Source organism: Somniosus microcephalus, chromosome 16 (genome assembly GCF_052327205.1).
Source record: "Somniosus microcephalus isolate GS21.2 chromosome 16, FLI_Smic_1.0, whole genome shotgun sequence".
NCBI lineage: Eukaryota > Metazoa > Chordata > Chondrichthyes > Squaliformes > Somniosidae > Somniosus > Somniosus microcephalus.
Genome location: NC_141002.1, coordinates 23,975,994 through 23,999,107, shown reverse-complemented (window position 1 = coordinate 23,999,107; position 23,114 = coordinate 23,975,994). Strand labels below are relative to the sequence as shown.

Genomic DNA, 23,114 nt, shown 5'->3' with positions numbered 1-23,114 from the left:
AGCACGGGGGTGATGGGTGAACGGGACTTGGTGCAAGTTAGGACACGGGCAGCCGAGTTTTGCATGACCTCAAGTTTACGTAGGGTAGAACGCGGGAGGCCAGCCAGGAGTGCGTTGGAATAGTCAAGTCTAGACGTAACAAAGGCGTGGATGAGGGTTTCCACAGCGGAAGGGCGGAGACGGGCGATGTTGCGGATGTGGAAATAGGCGGTCTTAGTTATGCCGCGGATATGTGGTCGGAAGCTAATTTCAGGGTCAAATATGACACCAAGGTTGCGAACAGTGTGGTTCAGGGATGGAGCCGGTGGCTAGGGAATGGAGTTTGTGGCGGGGACCGAAAACAATGGCTTTGGTCTAACCAATATTTAATTGGAGAAAATTTTTGCTCATCCAGAACTGTATGTCGGACAAGCAGTCTGACAATTTAGAGACCGTGGAGGGGTCGAGAAAAGTGGTGGTGAGGTAGAGCTGGGTGTCGTCAGCGTACATGCGGAAACTGACGGTGTTTTTGGATGATGTCGTCAAGAGGCAGCACATAGACGAGAAATAGGAGGGGGTCCAAGGATAGATCCTTGGGGTACACCAGAGGTAACGATGTGGGAGCAGGAAGAGAAGCCATTGCAGGTGATTTTCTGGCTACGATTAGATAGATAAGAATGGAAAGAGGCGAGTGCAGTTCCACCCAGCTGGATGATGCTGGAGAGGCGTTGGAGAAGGATGGAGTGGTCAACCGTGTCAAAGGCTGCAGACAAGTCAAGAAGGATTAGGAGGGATAGTTTACCTTTGTCCTAGTCACAAAGGATGTCATTTGTGACTTTGAGAGCCGTTTCGGTACTGTGGCAGGGGTGGAAACCTGATTGGAGGGATTCAAACTTGGAGTTGCGGGAAAGGTGGGCAAGGATTTGGGAGGCGACAACACGTTCAAGGACTTGAGAGGAAAGGGAGGTTGGAGATGGGGCAGTAGTTTGCAAGGACGGAGGGGTCAAGGGTGGTTTTTTGAGGAGAGGGGTAATGAAGGCAGATTTGAGGGAGAGGGGGACAGTACCTGAGGAGAGAGAACCGTTAACAATGTCAGCTAACATGGGAGCCAGAAAAGGAAGTTGGGTGGCCAGCAGTTTGGTGGGAATAGGGTTGAGGGAGCAGGAAGTGGGTCTCATGGACAAGATGAGTGCAGAGAGGTCATGGGGGAGATTGGAGAGAAACTGGAGAAAGATGTGAGTTCAGGGCTAGGACACGGGGGAACCTTAGAGGAAGTTTGGCCTAGTGGGCTAGGGGAAGGAAGGGAAGTGGCAGAGGCAGCTGAACGGATGGTCTCAATCTTGGAGACAAGGACGTCCATGAGTTCCTCACACTTTGTGGAGGAGACAGGGGAAAGGGGTTTAAGAAGACGGTTAGCAATGGAGAATAGAAGCTGGGGTTTAGCTTTGCATTCCAGAATGATTCTGGAATAGTGAGCAATTTTGGCAGATGAGAGCAGGGCCCGATAATGCTTTGTGGTCCAGCCAGATCTGGCGGTGAATGGCTAAACCAGTTGTCCACCATATCCGTTATAGTCTGTATCCCTTGGACTTAAGGGAGCGAAGATGAGGGCTGTACCAGGGGGAACGGCCTGGGTGAGAGAGAGTAATCGTTTTAATAGGGACTAGGGCATCCAAGGTGATGGTGAGGGTGTGGTTGAGCAGACCGGTAGCTGCAGAAATGTTGTGGTGAATGGAGGGCCAAAGGCTGGACAGTTGGGATTTCTTAAGTGCAGTTGGAAGAGATTTTTTCCAGGGGTGGACACAGAAGGAAGTAGAGTTGGGGGTGGGGGCTGGGTGGAGAGCGATATGAGGAAGTGGTAAGAGATGGCCTTATTTGCGATTGACATGATGGGAGTAGCGCAGCCACGAGAGGTAGCAAGTTCGAGGGGGTGGCCGTGAATATGGCTTGGGGAGTTTACATGGGAGAGAGGGATTAAGAGAGGGTAGGAGGCTAGTGAACTCAGAGGAGAGAGAGCATGATGAACTGAGACGGAGGTTGAAATCACGAGGATGAGAAATCACTCGGTGCTGAGGGAGGAAAGCAGTGAAGATATCTCAGTAATAAAATTTTTATTGTACGTGGGTGGGTGGTCGAGAATGAGAATTTTAAATGAGAGCTACAGTGCACAGCAAATTCAGAAACACAATGAATGGGAAACCTGCGGAGAGGAAATCATAAAACAGGGAACCCCCTATCGAGAAGCTAGCATATTTACAACAAATCTAAGATGTCCTCCAGCACCATAGTGAAGAAGGGTCATCACACCTGCTTGAACTTGGTCATATTGGCACACAAATTGGGTGATCTTCCATAACCACTTGACCCACGTGTAGCTTGCTGCCAACTTGTTCCAAAAGGCTGGGATACACTGACATGGAGCAAAAATCCAAAGAGACTTCCATCCTGGCATACAGTAGGTCTTGTACGTAATCATTAAGTGCCCCACATGCAGGCAAATTGCTTGTGAAAATGTTGTGAATATCTTGAGATATATCCTTCCACCCCTTCTCTCAAATGTCCATGTCAAAGCAGTCCTCTCCTATCTCTTGAAAGCAAGATAAGCTCACTGGGTCCATATTGGGCAAAACAGAACAGAACTGTGAAATCAACTTGTCTTCAGAAACAGAACCAGCCAAAGTTGTTTCCAGTGTGGACACCCTACTGGAAATCCTTTTAAATGAGTGATTTGGAGAAAGCAAAATAAATGACTGCCTTTGAAAGAAAACTGATGCTGTAAAGAAGCAAAAGATTGAACTGTTCCCGCCCCCAGTAGATAGATGTATCGGGACTAAAAGCTGATAAATCCCCTGAACCTGATCGCCTACATCCTAGGGTTTTAAAAGTGCTGGCTACAGCAATAGTAGATGCATTGGTTTTGATCTTCCAGAATTCCCAAGATTCTAGAACGGTCCCTGTGGATTGGAAGATAGCAAATATAACCCTAGAGACAATGGGGAACAGTAGACCAGTTAGCCTGACATCAGTAGTAAGGAAAATGCTAGAATTTGTTATTAGGGATGGGTAACCGGGCACTTAGAAAATCATAATATGATTGGCATAGTCATCGCTGATTTATGAAGGGGAAATCGTGTTTGACAAATCAGTTTTTTGAGGGTGTAACTAGCAGGGTAGATAAGGGGGAACCAGTGGATGTAGTATATTTGGATTTTCAAAAAGCATTTAATAAGGTGCCACACGAGATTATTACAGAAAATTAGGGCTCGTGGGATTGGAGGTAATATACTAGCATGGATTGATTAATGGACAGAAAACAGAGTAGGAATAAACGGGTCATTTTCGGGTTGGCAGACTAACTAGTAGGGTACCGTAAGGATCAGTGCTTGGGCTTCAGTTATTTACAGTCTATATCAATTACTTTTATATGAGTGGACCGAGTGTAATGTATCCAAGCTTGCTGATGATACAAAGCTAGATGGGAAAGTAATTTGTGAGGAAGACGCAAAGAGGCTGCAAATGTTAAGTGAGTGGGCAAGAACATGGCAGATGGAATATAATGTGGAGAAATGTGAAATTATCCACTTTGGTGGGAAAAATAGAAAAGCAGAAAATATTTTAAATGGTGAGAGATTGGGAAACATTGGTATTCAGAGGGACCTGTGTATCACAGAAAGTAAAAATAAGAACATAAGAATTAGGAGCAGGAGCTGGCCATATGGCCCCTCAAGCCTGCTCCGCCATTCAATAAGATCATGGCTGATCTTCGACCTCAACTCCACTTTCCTGCTCAATTCCCCATATCCCTTGATTCCCCTAGAGTCCAAAAGTCTTTCTGTCTCAGCCTTGAATATACTCATCGACTCAGTATCCATAGCCTTTTCGGGTAGATAATTCCAAAGATTCACAACCCTCTGAGTGAAGAAATTCCTCCTCAACTCAGTCTTAAATGGCCGACCCCTTATCCTGAGGCTATGCCCCCTAGTTTTAGATTCTCCAGCTTGGGGAAACAACCACTCAGCATCTACCCTGTCAATCCCCCTCAGAATCTTATGTTTCAATGAGATCACCTCTCATTCTTCTAAACTCCAGAGAGTAAAGGCCCAATCAATTACAATTGTAGTTAAGACTTCCTTACTCTTGTACTCCAAGTTACAGCAAGCAATTAAGAAATTAGGAAAGCAAATGGTATGTTAGCCTTTATTACAAAAGGATTGGAGTACAAGAGTAAAGAAGTCTTACTGCAATTATATAGGGCTTTGGTGAGACCACACCTGGGGTCCTGTGTACTGTTTTGATCTCCTTACCTAAGGAAGGATATACTTGCTGTGGTAAACCACGTTCACTATTGTATCACTGTTAGTAGTTAGCACTGTTCACCACTGTTCGTTATAACTGTATCACTGACCACTATTGTATCACGGTACGAGGTCGCCTCTTGCCACACTGCTATACCTGGGATGACCACTGCCGACTCCGCCTTGGCTCCACCCACCAGGCCAGGTATAAAGGTGAGCGACTGGCTGGTATTCCTCCTGCTTGGATCGGATCACCCACGAGAGTGGGCTCTGTTATTTAGTCAATAAAAACCTTTAGTCACCTTCGTAACTCTTCGCCTTTTATTGGAGGAATTGATAGGTATATCAATTTTATTGACTAAATTTAATGATGTCCAACAACGAGTCACAACCGGCGGAGGAGCCACCAGCGCAGCTCCCAGGAGCACAGCCACACCAGCCAGCTTGGCTGCGAGCCCTCAGACCGCCGTACCTGGACCTGAACCCACGAGCAGCAAACTCAGCCGCAGACTTTAAACACTGGCTGGTCTGCTTCGAATCATACCTGAGAGAATCCAGCGTCCCTCAGGCATCCAAACTAAGTGTCCTGCAGGCACAACTGAGCCCGAGAGTATACACTCTCATCGAGGACATGACTACCTACGAGACCGCCATCAACCTGCTGAAACAGAAGTACCGGACCCCGGTAAACTACATGTACGCTAGGCACCTCCTAAGATCACGGCCGCAACAGCCAGGAGAATCAGTAGCCGAATTCTCACAGGCGCTATATGCACTCGCCAGGAACTGTGAGTTTAAATCGGTGTCGGCAGCCGAAAATACTGAAGATAATATCCGCGACGCATTCCTGAAAGGCCTACGGTCCGAGTACTCACGGCAAAGACTGCTGGAAGCTAAAGACCTCAGCATGGAAAAAGCTGAAGCCCTCGCTATCTCCCTGGAAGTGGCCCACCAAGATCAGGAAGCATTCACCAGGTACTGCTCGCGACCCTGGGACTCGGGCCCGACCCCTACCACAGCACCCTTCCCAGCGCCGCCCCCGGGACCTACCTCTGCGTCGGCGTCCCGGACCCGACCGGCCCCGCCACCCCCGGCACCGGCCCCGACATCGGGCATCCGCGATCGGGCCGCCGGCTGTTTTTTTTGTGGCCAGGAGAAGCACCCGAGGTCGCGCTGCCCAGCCAAGAACTCCATATGTAAAACCTGCCTGAAGAAAGGCCACTTCTCCAAGGCCTGCAGGAGCGGATCCTCAGAGGCCAGCAGTGCCGCATGCGAACTATGGGGGCGGCCATCTTCGTTTAGGGCAACTGAGGCCAGCATCCCCACACATGAGTCATGGGGGCGGCCATCTTTGTTTAGGGCAACTGAGGCCAGCATCCCCACACATGAGTCATGGGGGCGGCCATCTTTGATTAAGGCAACCGACCCCAATAGTGCCTCATGGGGCCCTACCTCGTGGGAGACGCCATTTTACTCACCACGCCCGACCGCCTCGCCCGCAGATGACAACGACTCGCTCGGCTACACACTAGCTTCCGTCACCCTGGACCAAGCCCGCCCGCACCATCTGTCCAAGTCAATGATGGACATCAAAGTGAACGGCCACGCCACGACCTGCCTGTTCGACAGCGGAAGCACGGAGAGCTTCATCCACCCAGACACGGTGAGCCACTACTCCCTCTCTGTCCTACCAACGCGCAGCCGAATCTCGATGGCATCGAGGTCCCACGCCACGGACATCAGCGGCTACTGTGTCGTGACCCTGTCGGTTAAGGGCACGGAGTATAAAAACTTTAAACTCCTCGTCCTCCCCCATCTCTGCGCTGCCGTCCTACTAGGGCTGGACTTCCAATCCCACCTCCAAAGCGTAACCCTAGCATACGGTGGACCCCTCCCCCCACTCACAGTCAACAACCAGCAAACGTTAAACCGCCCACCGCGTAACACCTGCAGCCTCTCCACCCTCAAGGTCCCGCCACCCTCTCTGTTTGCTAACCTTACCCCTGACTGCAAACCCGTCGCTACCAAAAGCAGGCGGTATAGCGCCGGGGACAGAGCCTTCATTAGCTCTGAGGTGCGGCGCCTCCTGAAAGAGGGCATTATCGAGGGGAGCAGCAGCCCCTGGCGTGCCCAGGTCGTAGTCGTAAAGACCGGCGATAAAAACCGCCTGGTCATCGACTACAGCCAGACCATAAACAGATATACCCAGCTGGACGCATACCCCCTCCCCCGCATATCTGACATGGTCAATCAGATTGCACAGTATAAAGTATTCTCGACCATCGACCTGAAGTCGGCCTACCACCAACTCCCTATCCACCCTGAGGACCGCCAGTATACCGCCTTCGAGGCGAATGGGCGCCTATACCACTTCCTTAGGGTCCCCTTCGGTGTCACTAATGGGGTCTCGGTCTTCCAAAGGGAGATGGACCAGATGGTTGACCAGAACGAACTGCAGGCTACATTCCCCTACCTAGATAACGTCACTATCTGCGGCCGCGACCGGCAGGAACATGACGCGAATCTGGAGAAATTCCTCCGTACGGCCCAACGGCTGAACCTCACCTACAATAAGGAGAAATGCGTGTTTAACACCACGCGCCTTGCCATCCTCGGCTGCGTAGTGGAGAACGGAATCATCGGCCCCGACCCAGAAAGAATGCGCCCCCTCATGGAGCTACCCCTCCCCCACTGCCCTAAAGCACTTAGGAGAACCCTGGGGCTTTTCGCCTACTATGCCCAATGGGTACCCAATTACGCGGACAAAGCCAGACCCCTCCTGAAAGCCACTTCCTTCCCCCTCACGGAGGAGGCGTGCGCGGCCTTCTCCCTCATTAAGGGAGACATAGCCAAGGCCACGATGCACGCAGTGGACGAGTCCATCCCCTTTCAGGTGGAGAGCGACGCATCCGACTTCGCCTTAGCCGCCACCCTAAACCAGGAGGGGAGGCCAGTGGCCTTCTTCTCAAGGACCCTACAGGGCCCCGAGATCCGACATTCGTCGGTCGAGAAAGAGGCCCAGGCGATCGTGGAGGCAGTACGGCGCTGGAGGCACTACCTGGCAGGCAAACGATTTACCCTCCTCACCGACCAGCGTTCGGTGGCTTTCATGTTTAATAACAAGCTGAAGGGCAAAATCAAGAATGACAAGATTTTGAGATGGAGAATCGAGCTCTCCACCTACGATTATGAGATCTTGTACCGGCCAGGCAAGCTGAACGAATCCCCTGATGCCCTTTCACGAATGACATGCGCCAGCGCGCATATCGATAGGCTTCAGACCCTCCACGACCAGCTCTGCCACCCCGGAGTCACCAGACTCTACCATTTCATTAAGGCCCGCAACCTGACCTACTCCATCGAGGAGGTCAGGACCATGACCAGGAACTGCCAGACCTGTGCGGAGTGCAAACCGCACTTCTATAGGCCGGACCGAGCAAGCCTGATCAAGGCCACCCGCCCCTTCGAGCGCCTGAGCATCGACTTTAAGGGGCCCCTCCCGTCCTCTGACCGTAATGTGTACTTCCTCAACATCGTTGATGAGTACTCCCGTTTCCCCTTTGCCTTCCCCTGCCCCGACATGACCAGTAGCACGGTCATTAAGTGCCTGAATGCCCTCTTCGCCTTGTTCGGGTTCCCGAACTATATACACAGCGACCGGGGCTCCTCCTTCATGAGCGAGGAACTCCGGCAATTCCTCCTAGAGAGAGGTATTGCAGCAAGCAGGACCACCAGCTACAACCCCAGAGGTAACGGTCAGGTGGAAAGAGAGAACGCGACGGTATGGAAGGCCGTCCTCTTAGCCTTAAAGTCTAAGGGCCTCCCAACCTCCCGCTGGCAAGAAGTCCTCCCGACAGCGCTGCACTCCATCCGGTCATTACTTTGCACGGCCACTAACACCACCCCCCATGAACGAATGTTCGTTTTCCCCAGGAAGTCGACTACGGGAACCACTCTACCAACCTGGCTGACCGCCCCGGGGCCGGTCTGGCTGCGGAAACACGTGAGGACCCATAAAACGGACCCCCTGGTCGAGAGGGTGAACCTCCTGCACGCCAACCCCCAGTACGCCTACGTGGCGTACCCAGACGGGCGGGAGGACACTGTCTCCCTACGAGACCTCGCACCCTCAGCCGATCCGGAAACACCGCCACCACCCCCCCCCTACCTCAGTCCAGGTAGACGGCATGCCGGAACCCCACGAGCCCTCGCCGACCACGCAAACACCAGCATCAACACCGGATAAGGCACCAGCACCGGATAAGGCAACACCACCGCTGCGGCGATCGGAGAGGCTTACGAAGCCTCCGGACAGACTGACCTACCAGAATTGGTAGTACACTTCACCCCGCCGGACTTAATTCTAAACAAGGGGTGAATGTGGTAAACCACGTTCACTATTGTATCACTGTTAGTAGTTAGCACTGTTCACCACTGTTCGTTATAACTGTATCACTGACCACTATTGTATCACGGTACGAGGTCGCCTCTTGCCACACTGCTATACCTGGGATGACCACTGCCGACTCCGCCTTGGCTCCACCCACCAGGCCAGGTATAAAGGTGAGCGACTGGCTGGTATTCCTCCTGCTTGGATCGGATCACCCACGAGAGTGGGCTCTGTTATTTAGTCAATAAAAACCTTTAGTCACCTTCGTAACTCTTCGCCTTTTATTGGAGGAATTGATAGGTATATCACTTGCCTTGGAGGGAATGCAGCAAAGGTTCACTAGACTGATTCCTGGGATGGGATGATTGTCCTGTGAGGAGGGATTGAGTAGACTAGGCCTATATTTCCTAGAGTTTAGAAGAATGAGAGGTGATCTCATTGAAACGTATAAAATTCATAAGGGGCTTGACAGGGTAGATGATAGGAGGATGTTTCTCCTGGCTGGGGAGTCTAGAACTAGGGGTGACCGTCTCAGAATAAAGGGTCAGCCATTTAGGACTGCGCTGAGAAATTTCTTCACTCAAAGGGTTGTGAATCTTTGGAATTCTTTACCCTAGAGGGCTGTGGATGCTCAGTCGTTGAGTATCTTTAAGGCAGAGATCGATAGATTTTTGGATACTCGGGGAACCAAGGGATATGGGGATAGTGCGGGAAGGTGGAGTTTTGAGATAGAAGATCAGCCATGATCTTATTGAATGGCAGAGCAGGCTTGAAGGGCCCAATGGCTTACTCCTGCTCCTATTTCTTGTGTTCTTGCGTATGAAAGACCCATCTGGTGCCAGCCATGGAAACTCTTGACGTGTCACTGAGGGTGTTACAAGGCAGCATGGGATCTAACCGTGCTGCGTGGTGTCTGAAACCTGGTTACTGGGACTTTCTGTGCTCCCAAATACCAGCAAAGTGGAATTGTGAGACATTTGTACTTGTGATAGGTTCCTCCTGCTTTACACGGAAAATAAAAAAGCAATTCTATGTATTAGGGCTGTTTCAGTTTTAAGATTTCCAATACATGTGATGAGTTAAGAATTCCAGTGCATGAAGGGTGCCACCACAGTTGAATAATTTGAAGTGACATCCTTACTGTAGTGTAAATTTAATGTGTAAATTCATTGATATTGTACTTATGTCCCCTTGAAGTAAGGCAAGAGTGCCATGAGCTAAGAACTCATGTATAGGTTTGCTTATTAGCATAATTTGTATCCTCTGGGCACTACCATATGGCTTGTACTAAACATCATTCTTGTGGTGTAAAATCGCATGACAGATGGGTTAGCAAAGTTGACGAAAGCAGAATATCCATGTTGTGTCAAATGGAGAACATTTTTTTAATATGACTTTATCTGAAGTAAAATCAGCTTTAGATAGCTGTATCCTTAAAGGTGCCCTTGCCTCTGTGGTAGGAGATTGGGCAGTGCACAACATGTGATTTATCCATTTTTTCTTTGTTGGACAAAGTGTCTATTGGTTAAGAAGCAGGTGCTTGGTTTCAGGTGAAAACTGAATTAGTGGTTTCTTGAAGGACACTGGGTATTTGATCTGTAAACTCCAACAGTTGTCTGTCAGGCATGAGAAGGGTTAATGTTGCTGGCCGATGTCACAGTCTGGGTTTACAGAGAAAGCTCCCTTGATGTGCAACCTTTTGAATCAAATGTCAAAAGAAAACAAGGCATCAGATGGATTGTAGACTACTGTTCACACCTTATCCGATGTTAGAATAGGGTAACGTCTTAACTGTTAAAGCAGACTCATTTGATGATCAAATATATTCTTAACACCTAAATAAAGTCAGACATACAGTTGAGGAACTAGTTCCCTGCTTTGCAATGCCTCAACTAACCGGGGCTAAAAGGGTTTCATGTGAGGTCAATATCTCAGTGATTCAATTGAAAAGAACTATATGGATTACCGAATGTTTATGTTTTGCAATAGTTTATGTATAGTGTAATATTCAACTACTTGTTATGTCCTCTCTTCTGTGTAATATCTTTTTTGTAAATCAGTACAGGTTGAGCGTCCAAAATCCGGAGTTCCGGAATTTGGTGGCAGGGTCGTCCGGAATCCGTAAAATGTTCTGGAATCTGGAACTCCGGATTTTGGACGCTCAACCTGTACACCATTAACTTTTTTGTTGACTTTTTTTGAAAAATCCGATGAAAAATGTGAGTGATGCAATAAAACTTTAATGTTGTGTTTTATCCTCCTTAATCTACACCGCTCCACTAAGAGTTTCCACCAGGCTGCGGCCACCAGGGCACCACGCCGCCCTGGTGGCCTAGTGTGGGCCATCGGATGCTCTGCAGAGCTCGCAGCGTCCCTCCCCTTTAACAGAAGGCGGGGCGGAGAAACCCGTCAGCGCTATGCGGAGTGGCCCAGGCATTTCCGGACTCGGAACGTGTTTCTGATGTCCGAAGTCCGGAAACGCCCGAGCCCAGGTTGCAATATTTCCGGACTTCGGACATCAGAAACACGTTCCGAAGTCTGGAAAAACACGAAAACCGGCTTGGCCTCGGTCCTGAGGTTGCCAGATTCAGGACGCTCAACCTTTATGTGAATTAAGTTCAGCCTGAAAGTAATCGTCTGTCTGTGTGGTATTTACAGCCTTTCAGAGTAGACAGGAGAATATGGTGGGCCCCCCAAGTGATCTGCAGTGCAATGCAGTATAAGTAAATGGTAATTATTCATCCCATAGTATGCTATCTTATTCATGACGTACCTAAGAATTCATGTGTCAGCTCATAGAAGAACTCTGCTTGTCGAAATTGTATTTTTCTTGTGAACACAAGTTGAAATTGTTACGAGGAAGCTAGAACCTTTAGTGTGATGTTGTTTGCAGTGAATAGAGCAGATTGTGCTGAAGTCATTGCAGGAAGAAAATGTATTCCAATATTGTGATGCAGTGACATTACTCTTAAAGTAGTGACTCTGCTTTTGCTTTGCTAATTTAAAATGTCCTGTTTATAATCTTGCATAGTTTCATCAGCAGAAGGGAGAAAGCAGTGGCTAAAAATGTTGGTTACCACCTGCTTCCTGTTCCTCTTTCAGCAATTGAAGTGGTTTAAACGAACACTTCCTGCTGAAGTTCTTTTTATCTAGCGTTTTAAGACTGATTTTAATTTTTAAAGATGTGCATAACAAACTTCATGAATTTTTAATTTGGTGAGTTTTAAATTGCTAGGCAAAGGAGTCCCAGCACTAGTTAAAACCGCATCATTTGTGCATGAAATTCTATTTGGCGGCCAATTTATTTTTATTTATTACTGGTTTCACTTTGACACTATAGTTACGGGTTCTACTTGTGGGAAAGTGATTAGCTATTTCTTGAGCTTTTTGGAAACACATCCAGAATGTTGTTTTTTGCAATACTGTTGTTTATAGCGCAAATGGGAGCTGAATCATGTATTATTTGTAACTACAAATGAAGTATAATTATGAATGAATGGTTGTCCTGCTCTTCTCTCTTTCTCCCCCCCCCCCCCCCCAAAAAAAAGGGACTATGTGATCGAGTAGAATGCACCTTATACTTCTGGGGCCTGGATCCAGATCAAAACCTGACAGCTGGGATTGATACGAACTTTGATCTGTCTGATTGTAAGTACAGTATCCTAAGTCGGGGATATCCACCCTTTTTGGAGTGGTGGGTCAGATCCTTGTGATACAACCAGTGAGTGAGCAGTGTCTGATTAATGGTGCATTTACACTATACCTTGTCCTGATACAGTACTAAAGTTGAACTATAAATTGCTTTCTCCTCTGTTTCTGTGTCTCTCCTCCTTCACTTCGCACTCTCTCTCTTCACTTAAATCATGTTTGTTTGTGTGTCTCCATATGCATTTCTGTTTCTTCCTCTCGCTGTCTTCAATACTGGTTCTTTCCTCCAGCCACTGCTCTTTTACTTTTTTCCCCTTCTTATTCTTCTGTTTTTAGAGCTCTTTAAGTATGGATGGTTAGAGACAACAGCATTGGGGCTTAGATGAGTGTTCAAGTTGGAAGCAGCAGAAGACGGGGACTTGGGTAGTAGGTAGAAACAGCAGCATCAGGATTCAGATGGGTGGGTAAGTTAGAAGTGGCCACTGTGTCTGGAACATGGTGGGAAGGGATGCTAGTAATGCTGCTGTGTATTTGGGGTAGAATCTCAGATTCTGTTGGTAGGTAGCCAACTGTAGGGCAGGGGTGCTGGCAACCTCAAGCTAAGCCTTTGTGAAGGATTCTGTTGGAGAGCAGGGATTTGGGATAAAGTAGATAACTTTAATTTGGAGCTGGTACTGGCACAGACACAATGGCCGAATGACCACCATCTTTGCTGAAATTTCTATTGATTCTACTTTCCCCTGTAGTTTTTATAACTGTTTCGTAACGGTGAGTAATATTTGCGATCCCAAACTGGCTTAAAGTTGAGCATGCAACAGCAGAGACTTGCATTGTTCCACTTAAGGTTTAGCTTTGTCTTGATTTATGAAGACAAAATGTTGAACAGCATTTGAGAAATTTTCCCCCCTACTTTCCTAAGGTGACTGATGCTGAGTACCGTTACACAAGTATGTTTTCCAAGCAATTATTTTCTTTATATGCGAGTCCCCATCACATTTTTCTCTACCCAAGCTTGAAGTGCTGAGGCTCCTAATTTTCACCCCATTCTTGAAGAATTATCCAAGCTCTGGCCTGTACTATCCTGACGAGATAGAGTGTGGTCAATCATCCCAGCCACTTGTGGTCCCTGCACGTATCTGCTTCTTTAAAGAAATATTTTGGGTATCCTTTAGTAGAGCATGGTGTATAAAACCTACTCATAGACTCATGCCACATGCCTGCAACATGTTCTATTTTCAGTCATGCCAACTTTGTGAATTGAGTTCATCACCTATTTAAAAAAGAGGGCGTTTCCAAGACAGCATCTGGTCCTCTCAGAAGAGGGTTTAAAGCATCCTTTACACTTGTAATAGTCCTTGTCCAAATGGCATAAACCCGAAATATTCAGTGAGGAACTTTGGAATACAAAAATATAGACCCTTTAATTTAAGCTTAACTTGTTTGAAATTCTCTGCTATTTCAACACTGTAATTTCAGACAAATGTGTTAAGCTTCAATAAACTATTATTCTACAGCATAATTTTAGGGTCATGATGTTTTATTGACAATATATAATATGTAAACTGAATTCAGTAGCACTTTTCATGGTTTCCTTTAATGCTTGCTAATTTTATTTTACTTTGCTTAAGAAAAGTATGAGTTATTTTTCATACATAGCCTACTTTGTTTTTATTCAATCAGGTGTAAAGATGTTTCTGTGTCTTTCTGGAATCCATATTGGATGCTGCCCACTGGTGTTTGTGCAGTGAACTGCTTTTGGGAATCTGCATTTAGGTAGGCTGCCTTGTAATTTGTATACAGAACAGTCTAACTTGTATGCTCCGGTTTTCATCAGATTAGTGTTTGTAGTGTTGTGGAAAAAAGTGCTTAAATTTGGAAAACAAGCAGAAAAGAGTTACACACTGATAGTTCTAATACAAATGACTGTATTCCTATACACATGGATGCAAACAAGTGCTTGCGTGTGGAGTGGCAGACATACTGAATGTATTGAATGACTGAGATGTGGTGTATGTAACACAGGTATATTTCATATGCTTAGAACAATTGAGCAGCATGATTGCAGCCATGCTGCAGATTGTACACCTGTCTCCTTAGTCTTTATTCCTTGTACATAAAGTTCAAAGTGTTTTTTTACATCCACTGTCTGAATCTGTGCATTGAACAACAACAATATTAATAAGAGATCACAAGCATAAATTGTAAAACAGAACAGTGAAATGCCGGTTTAAGCCCCATCTTGTTTTCTAGCGACAGACTGCAGTTTTATCCCACTATGAATATTTGAGAGTTTTGTGCTCATGGGAGACTGAAAACTCCCATTTCTAAGCCTTACTATTTCCTGATATTTAAATCATTAGCGCATGAACAGTCATGGGCAATTTTCAGGAATCCACTTTGGTTCAGATACTCCCGAGTTGAATTTAACATGGTTTGATTTGTGGCTGGTGTGTGAATAGATATAGTCATAGTTTTATTTTACCACTCAAACTTTCTTAGCTTCCTACATCTAATCAGTAGTTTCAGGAATCTTAGCTGGGGCTTAACACATGATGAGAACTAAATGACCACCAGATAAGGCCCTTCCAATGGCTCAATGAATTTGTCCATTGAGTAGCTGAGCCAGCCAGGGAAGGGCCTAGACTTACTCCTTGTCCTTAATCTGAGTTTGTTGAACACAGCCAGATTTCTACATTTGGACTCAGCAACCCCAGGTTAGAGAGGGGGGAGAAATCAGCCAGGGTTCATCTGATCACAGAACAGTATAATGTGATTTCACTAATTTTGAGGAAGGCAGAGCCCTGATAAGAGAGTGAGCAGCAATAGTGCTAATGAGAGGCAAAGTGATGTAGCAGGCACGGTATAAGGGTGGAAAACATTTTTTGCATCAAAAGTTATCCAAGAGCAGAATTCCTACATCTAGGCTGACACTTCAGTGCAATATTAAGGGATTAGAATCATAGCATGGTTACAGCACGGAAGAAGGCCATTTGGCCTGCCGAGCCCATGCCAGCTCTCTGCAAGTGCACTTTAGCTAGTCCCTTTCCCCGTAGCCTTGCAATTCTTTTTGAAAGCCGTGATTGAGTCTGCCTCCACCACCCTTTCAGGCAGCCAGATCCTAACCGCTCACTGTGTAAAAAAGTTTTTTCTTATGTTGCCTTTGGTTCTTCACCTTAAATCACCTTAAATCTGTGTCCTCTGGTTCTCGACCCTTCTGCCAATGGGAACACTTTCTATCTACTCTGTCCAGACCCCTCATGATTTTGAACACATCTATTAAATCTCCTCTCAACCTTCTCTGCTCTAAGAACAACTCCAGCTTCTCCAGTCTATCCATGTAACTGAAGTCCCTCATCCCTGGAATAATTCTTGTAAATCTTTTCTGCACTCTCTCTAAGGCCTTCACATCCTTCCTAAAGTGCGGTGCCCAGAATTGGACACAATACTCCAGTTGGGGCCGAACCAGTGTTTTATACAGGCTCATCATAATTTCCATGCTTTTGTACTCTATACCTCTATTCATGAAGCCCAGGATCCCGTAAGCTTTTTTAACCGCTTTCTCAGCCTGCCCTGCCACCTTCAACAATTTGTGCACACATACCCCTAGGTCTCTCTGTTCATGCACCCCCTTTAGGATTGTACCCTTTAGTTTATATTTCCTCTCCTCATTCTTTCTACCAAAATGTATCGCTTTGCACTTTTCTGCATTAAATTTAATCTGCCACGTGTCTGCCCATTCCACCAGCCTGTCTATGCATTGTCAGAAGGGCCCTCTTTTAGACATTAAACCGTGGCCTTGTCTGCCTGCTGAGGTGGATATAAAAGATCCCACAGCACTATTCAAAGAAGAGCAAGGGACTTCTCTGTGTCCTGGCCAACATTTATCCCTCTATTTAGGATTTCTGCTTTTGGATAACTTTTGATGTAAAAGAACAAATTAATTTGTAATTTCTCATTGCTGTGTGGGACCTTGCTGTGCTTAAATTGACTGGCGCGTTTGTGTACAAAACCATGACTACACTTCAAAAGTAATCCATTAGCTGTGAAGCACTTTAGGACATGAGAGGTGCTATACAAGTACAAGTTCTTTCTTTAGATAATTGAGTTGTGTGACAGACTTCAAGGTTTAGAAACAGTAAATGCACCCTGGATCAGTAGAAATCAGTCTTTGTACTCACCAATCATTTAGGTTACATTACAACTGTTGTAGTGTAAATGCAGCCTGACACCAGAGCGAAGCAGTGCAAGACTACCTGAACTACCCGGAGGGAAGGGGTCTTGTTCTGGTTTGCTTCAGAGTCAGCGTGGGCTTTAACATCTCATTTATGCTACACGAACTTCGTGTTGGTGTAAAGTCAAAACCACTGCAAACCAATGATAAACTTGTGTGGTTGCACCTTTAAGTTCTGCACAGATGAAGTGTTGGAATCTCTTGGGCAATCATGAGAGAAATTCAGATGAAGAGATCCTCTTGGTTTATTATCTAGAGAAGATAACTTTGTCTTCCCATCAAGTCATTGAGCTACGTCTGTAATGAATCTAAAGCTTTTGCTTCCACTGTCCTACCCGGAAGATCATTCCCAATGATTCTTCTATGCTGCAGGTATCCTAACTCGCATCAAGTCCCGTTCGCCCATCGCCCCTGTGCTCACGAACCTACATTCCCTGATTTTGACCATTCTACCATTGGCGGCCATGCCTTCAGCTGCCTGGGCCCTAAGCTCTGGAATTTCCTCCCTAAACCTCTGCGCCTCTCTACCTCTCCTCCTTTTAAGGCGCTCCTTTAAAATCTACCTCTTTGACCAAGCTTTTGGGTCACCTGTCCTAATAACTCCATAAGGCTCTGTCAAATTTTGTTTGATAACGCTCCTGTGAAGCGCTTTGGGACATTTTACTATGTTAAAGGTGCTGTATAAATGTGAGTTGTTGTTGTGACACCAGTTATTAGTTGACCGTTCACCAGTTTTGGCCTGTATTCTTTTGCTCTGTTTCGGTTTGCCTTGAAGTAGTGCTTTGGAGTTAGCCTTATCTACAATAACACTTAATATCTCTAAGTCCCCTCTCAGTCATGTCCTTTCAAGGTAAAAGTGCCCCAGTTTCTCCAGTCTTCTCCATAAACCAATCACCTGATACTAGGGATCAGCCTCGTGGCTCTTCTCTGCATTGCCTCAATGACCTGAATACTTCCCTCTTGTATTGGTGACCAAATCTGGACACAACATTTAAAGTGCTGACTGACTAGTGCACCATGCAGTTTTTAGCATGATATCCTCCAACTTGTACTTTACTGACTTTGCAGTAATGCTTTGTTTATTACTGTTGCACAGTAATTTGACAAGTTTCTTTCCGAGTCTATTCTCCCTTTCAGTGCTATCTTTTTCTAGTTCTATACCAATCATAATAGAAATATGACTCCCATTTTTTCCTTCAGTATAAGTACCTTGTACTTGTGTCTGTATCTGGCACTGCTTCACCAATTTATATATTTTGGCTAACTCTTCTACCCTCCATAAACATGAGGGCATCCAAAACTCTGCCCATGTCCTAACTCTCTCCAAGTCCCATTCACCTATCACCCCTGTGCTCGCTGTTGAGCAACGCCTCTATTTTAAAATTCTCATCCTTGTTTTCAAATCCCTCCATGGCACCGCCCCTCCCCATTTCCGAAATCTCCTCCAGCCCTACAACCCTCTGAGATATCTGTGTTCCTCCAATTCTGGCCTCTTGAGCATCCCGGATTATAATCGCTCCACCATTGACAGCCATGCCTTCAACTGCCAAGGCCCAAAGCTCTGGAATTCCCTCCCTAAACCTCTCTGCCGTGCCACATCTCTTTCCTCCTTTAAGACGCTCAATAAAACCTACCCCTTTGACCAAGCTGTACCCTAAATCTCCTTATGTAGCTCAGTGTCAAATTTTGTTGGATAACGCTGCTATGAAGCGTCTTGGCATGCTTTACTACTTTAAATGTGCTATAAATGTTTGTGGTGGGAGCGGTGGCAACTACTCTTTGTTCAGTTTCACCTAATTTAAGCAATTTCAATTGAGTTTCTGAATCCAAGTTGTTGTAGTAGAGACAGGGACCGCAGTACTTTTCTCTCTGGGCACTCCTTTCAATACTGCTTCTCTCCTGTCTCACAACTTCTACATCAAGTATCCACTGCTTCCTTTCCTTCAGCCAATTTCTTACCCCTTTTGTAGGTTTTCTTTTCCATGTCCTCTGCTTTCAGCTTCTACAGTAGTCTTTTGTGGGGAACTTTATCAAAGTGTGTCTGGAAAGTTCTGTACACCCTGTCATGTGGTTTTCCACAGTCCACTTGGGATACCAATTTCTCCAAAATGTCTGAGCTTAGTCAGGCAACCCTTGAAGCCTTGTTGGCTGTTATCTTACCAGTTATTGATCTAAAGCTGAGGTACTGTATTTGTAGTTGTCTGAATTAGATTTAAACCCTTTTGCATATGGTTACTTAAAGAATAAGGAAAGAATCTCTGGGATCATCTCTGCATCCAGTGATGCCCTCATGATTGTCTGCACCCATATTTTAAAATAATTTAGTTACTCTAATTTGGCTATAAAAAAGCTTTTATTTTGTAAAGTAGTTAGTCAGCTTTCAAGTTTAGACTTAAGCAGATAACAGCACCATCCTCAAATTTTTGACATGTTCTTTAAATCAGCTTCAAATGTATCAATTTGAGCTGTATATATTGTGACCACTCGAAGTTGCTGCTTTCTTAATTTCATGAAATGGACAGCCAGTAGAACATAATGACATGACTGATGATGGTTGTCGTGACAAAAAGCTAACATAAAAGGGTTTACAGTTCATTAGAACAATAAGAAATAATTGGTGTGGCGCTATCGGTGAGCTGTTGTTAGGTTTTGAGGTTAGGATCAGATCAGCCATGATCTTATTGAATGGTGGAGCAGGCTCGAGGGGCCGATTGGCCTACTCCTGCTCCTATTTCTTATGTTCTTACAAGTCCTGACAACGAGGTAAGTGACATTGGAGCCTTGGGAGCAAGTTGCCTGCCTGGTCTCTGCATTTTTTTTACATTCATTCACAGGATGTGGGTGTCGCCGGCAAGGCCAGCATTTATTGTCCATCCTAATTGCCCTTGTGGTGGTGGTGAGCCGCCACCTTAAACCGCTGCAGTTCATGTGGTGAAGATACTACCACAGTGCTGCTAAGTAGGGAGCTTCAAGATTTTAACCCTTTGACAATGAAGGAATGGGGATATATTTCCAAGCCAGGATGGTGTGTGACTTGCAGGGGAACTTGGTGTTGGTGATACCGTGCGCCTGCTGCCCTTGTCCTTCTAGGTGGTAGAAGTTGCAGGTTTGGGAGGTGCTGTTGAAGAAGCCTTGGTGAGTTGCTGCAGTGCATCTTGTAGATGGTACACACTGCAGCCTCGGTACACCAGTGGTGGAGGGAGTGAATGTTTAAGGTGATGGTGGATGGGGTGCCAATCAAGCGGGCTGCTTTGTCCTGGATGGTGTCGAGCTTCTTGAGTGTTGTTGGAGCTGCACTCATCCAGGCAACTGGAGAGTATTCCATCACACTCCTGACTTGTAGGTGGTGGAAAGGCTTTGGGGAGTCAGGAGGTGAGTCACTTGCCATAGAATACCCAGCCTCTGACTTACTGTGATAGCCACAGTATTTATGTGGCTGGTCCAGTTAAGTTTCTGGTCAATGGTGACCCTGGGATGTTGATGGTGGGAGATGTTATTCGGGCCTTGCTCCATATCAGCACAGACTGCTTCATTATCTGATGAATTGTCAATGGAACTGAACACTGTGCAATCATCAGTGAACATCCCCACTTCTGACCTTATGATGGAGGGAAGATCATTGATGAAGCAGCTGAAGATGGTTCGGCCTAGGTCACTGTCCTGAAGAACTCCTGCAGCGATGTCCTGGGGCTGAGATGATTGGTCTCCAACAACCGCAACCTTTGTACTAGTTATGACTCCAGCCAGTGAAGAGTTTTCTCCCTGATCCCCATTGACTTCAATTTTACGAGGGTTCCTTGATGCCACACTTGGTCAAATGCTGCCTTGATGTCAAGGGCAGTCACTCTCTCTTTTCCCCCCCCCCCCCCGCCCCCATCCCCATGTCTAGAATTAAGCTCTTTTCTCCATGTTTGGGCCAAGATTGTAATGAGGTCTGGAGCTGATTGAACCTGGCAGAACCCAAACTGGGCATTAGTGAGCAGGTTATTGGTAAGTGCTGCTTGATAGCACTGTCGATGACACCTTCCATCACTTTGCTGATCATTGAGAATAGACTGATGGGACGGTAATTGGCTGGATTGGATTTGTCCTGCTTTTTGTGGACAGAACATACCTGGACAATTTTCTACTTTGTCATGTAGATGCCAGTGTTGTAGCCGTATTGGAACAGCTTGGCTAGACGCAGCTCGTTCTGGAGTACGAGTCTTCAGCACTATTAGTTGGGATGTTGTTGGGGCCCTTTGCTGTATCCAGTGCGCATAACTGTTTCTTGATATCATGTGGAGTGAATTGAATTGGCTGAAGACTGGCATCTGTGATGGTGGGAACCTCCGGAGGAGGCCGAGATGGATCATCCACTCGGCACCTCTGGCTGAAGAGGTTTGCGAACACGTCGGCCTTGTCTTTTGCACTTGCATGCTGGGCTCCGCCATCATTGAGGATGGATGGGGATGTTCATAGAGCCACCTCCTCCCATTAGTTTTTTAATTGTCCACCAGTATTCACGACTGAATGTGGCAGAACTTTGATCTCATCTGTTGGTTGTGGAATCACTTTGCTCTTGACTGCATTTGGGCAAAATTCTTCATAACAGTAGCGCAGAGCGGTAGAAAACAGTTTTAAAAAGAAAAATGGAATGTGCCCTCACTGCCTATTTCCAACTCCACACCCCCAAAATGCAAAGAATTGGGAAGTAAAAGCTTCCTTGAAAAAAACTATTGGAAGAAGAATTTGGGAAATAGAAATTACTAAGGAAGAATAAATGAAATAAAAAGAGAAAAGAAAATTAAGGGCAAAAAGTGGTGGTGGCTGTAGGGTATTTAATTGAATAAAGGTAGGTAGCCTCCATGTATAACCATTTAGTAGAATTGGTCTTGTCCACAAGAATATTTATGTTGCATTCTGCTGTTTGATACAAGCATACATCAACTAGTGTTGTCACCAGACTTATTTAGTATAATGGTACCATGACAATTTGGGCTGCTTCCCAGTACTCTATTTGTGTTCTGCACAAAGTCATCTTCCATAGGGAACCACGTGTGCGGTTTTTCTATTGAAAAGCCGGCTCACTGGCTGCGCAGGACCTGCAGAACGCTGTGCGGCCGGGAACATTGGTCGGGAGGTGTCCAATTGCAAGGGGTGGGTGAAGCAGATAATTTGGATCCAGCAGGTAATTGGAAAGGCACTTACCTCCTGGATCCAGCAGTCCTCGCCTCTGTTTAGCCACCGGGTTTCCCAAGGCTCTCAAATTCAGCAGGCCAGGGTTAAATTTAAAATTGGTGGTTCATTTGAGGCAGCAGCCTCATTTTATATTTAAATTGCCAACCCGACTCCTGGGAGCTGGTTGGTATCCCACCTCCGTTAAAACAAGAAGTGGGCGGGTTGGGGACGGGATTCAGGTTTTTAACATTTTAACATTCCATCCGTTACAAATGTGCCCGTTTTCCCCCAAAGTTTCACCATGCAAATATGGTATCTGATCAATTAACAGATCAAACCATTTGGCTTGTGTTCTCACAGACAGTGTAACTGTTCTCACCTGAGAGTCTCAAAAGAAAGCACAGTTTTCATTTTAACTTAATCAATTTAGAATAATCATTTCCCGGTTCCCTACAAATGCAATTAAAGAATAAAGGAAGAAATGTATATCATTGTACAAACTAGTTCATTAATGTAAATAGTAAATTCCTAACACCGATCCTTGCAGGCGCCCACTGATAACCAGTCTCTAACCAGATCCAAATCCCTTGACGACCACTGTCTCCCTACGGGCATGCAGCCAATTCTGAATCCACCGCAGCAGATTGCCACCATTCAAAAAGAAAGACTTGCATTTATATAGCGCCTTTCACGACCACCAGACGTCCCAAAGCGCTGTACAGCCAATGAAGCACTTTTTGAAGTGTAGTCACTGTTGTAATGTAGGAAATAAGATTCTATCTTGTAGAGCAATCTCTTGTGTGGTATCTTATCAATGTCTATTGGGTTACCCTTATCCACTAACCTGGTGACTCCTTCAAATATCCTCCGTCATATAGTACATCCCTAATAATGCCCTAGAGCATTTTATCTATTACTGACATCAAGCTAATGGGCAAATGGTTACTTGGTTGTGCCTTATCCCCCTTTTTAAAATTGGAGCTACATTAACCTCCTCCAACTCCGGTGAACTATTTAAAATACAGGTAAGGGGCTTGTATAATACTTGTCACATCTCCTTACGGGACCCTTGGGTGGATCTTAGTTCTGAGTTACTGATTAACAAAATCCTTGATGCACTATATGCTACAGTGCATTATCCAAACCAGTTGAATCAAAATATTTGCCTTTGATGTTTGTAATTAAGTGTGCAGAATTTAAATGATAATTTAATATCTTGCAGGCAGGCCAGTTGTTTTTTGAGGGATGATCTACCCTTTCTATTTTGGATGTGTAGTGCCCTCTACTGTATCATTAATGGATTGCAATTGATACTGATTTTTTAAAAAGGCTCCCACACTTCAGTTTTATATTTAAAAACATTTCAATTTAAATAGTTTTGTATTGTCATAAATAGGTGACAAGGTGCAGT

General features: G+C 45.9%; 1 protein-coding gene across 2 annotated transcripts in view; it reads left to right on the top strand.

The window, feature by feature from the left end:
• LOC147106016 (glucoside xylosyltransferase 1-like) overlaps nucleotides 1-23,114 on the top strand; it is a 68,939-nt gene that overhangs the window by 21,669 nt on the left and 24,156 nt on the right. Inside the window, exon 2 of one of the 2 annotated variants that reach the window (XM_086008683.1) lies at nucleotides 13,993-14,085. The exons of the other annotated variant lie outside the window; for it this stretch is intronic. Within the exon in view, the coding sequence (XP_085864809.1) occupies nucleotides 13,993-14,085 (93 nt within the window). The remainder of the gene's footprint in view (nucleotides 1-13,992; nucleotides 14,086-23,114) is intronic. 2 annotated transcript variants of the gene reach the window in all.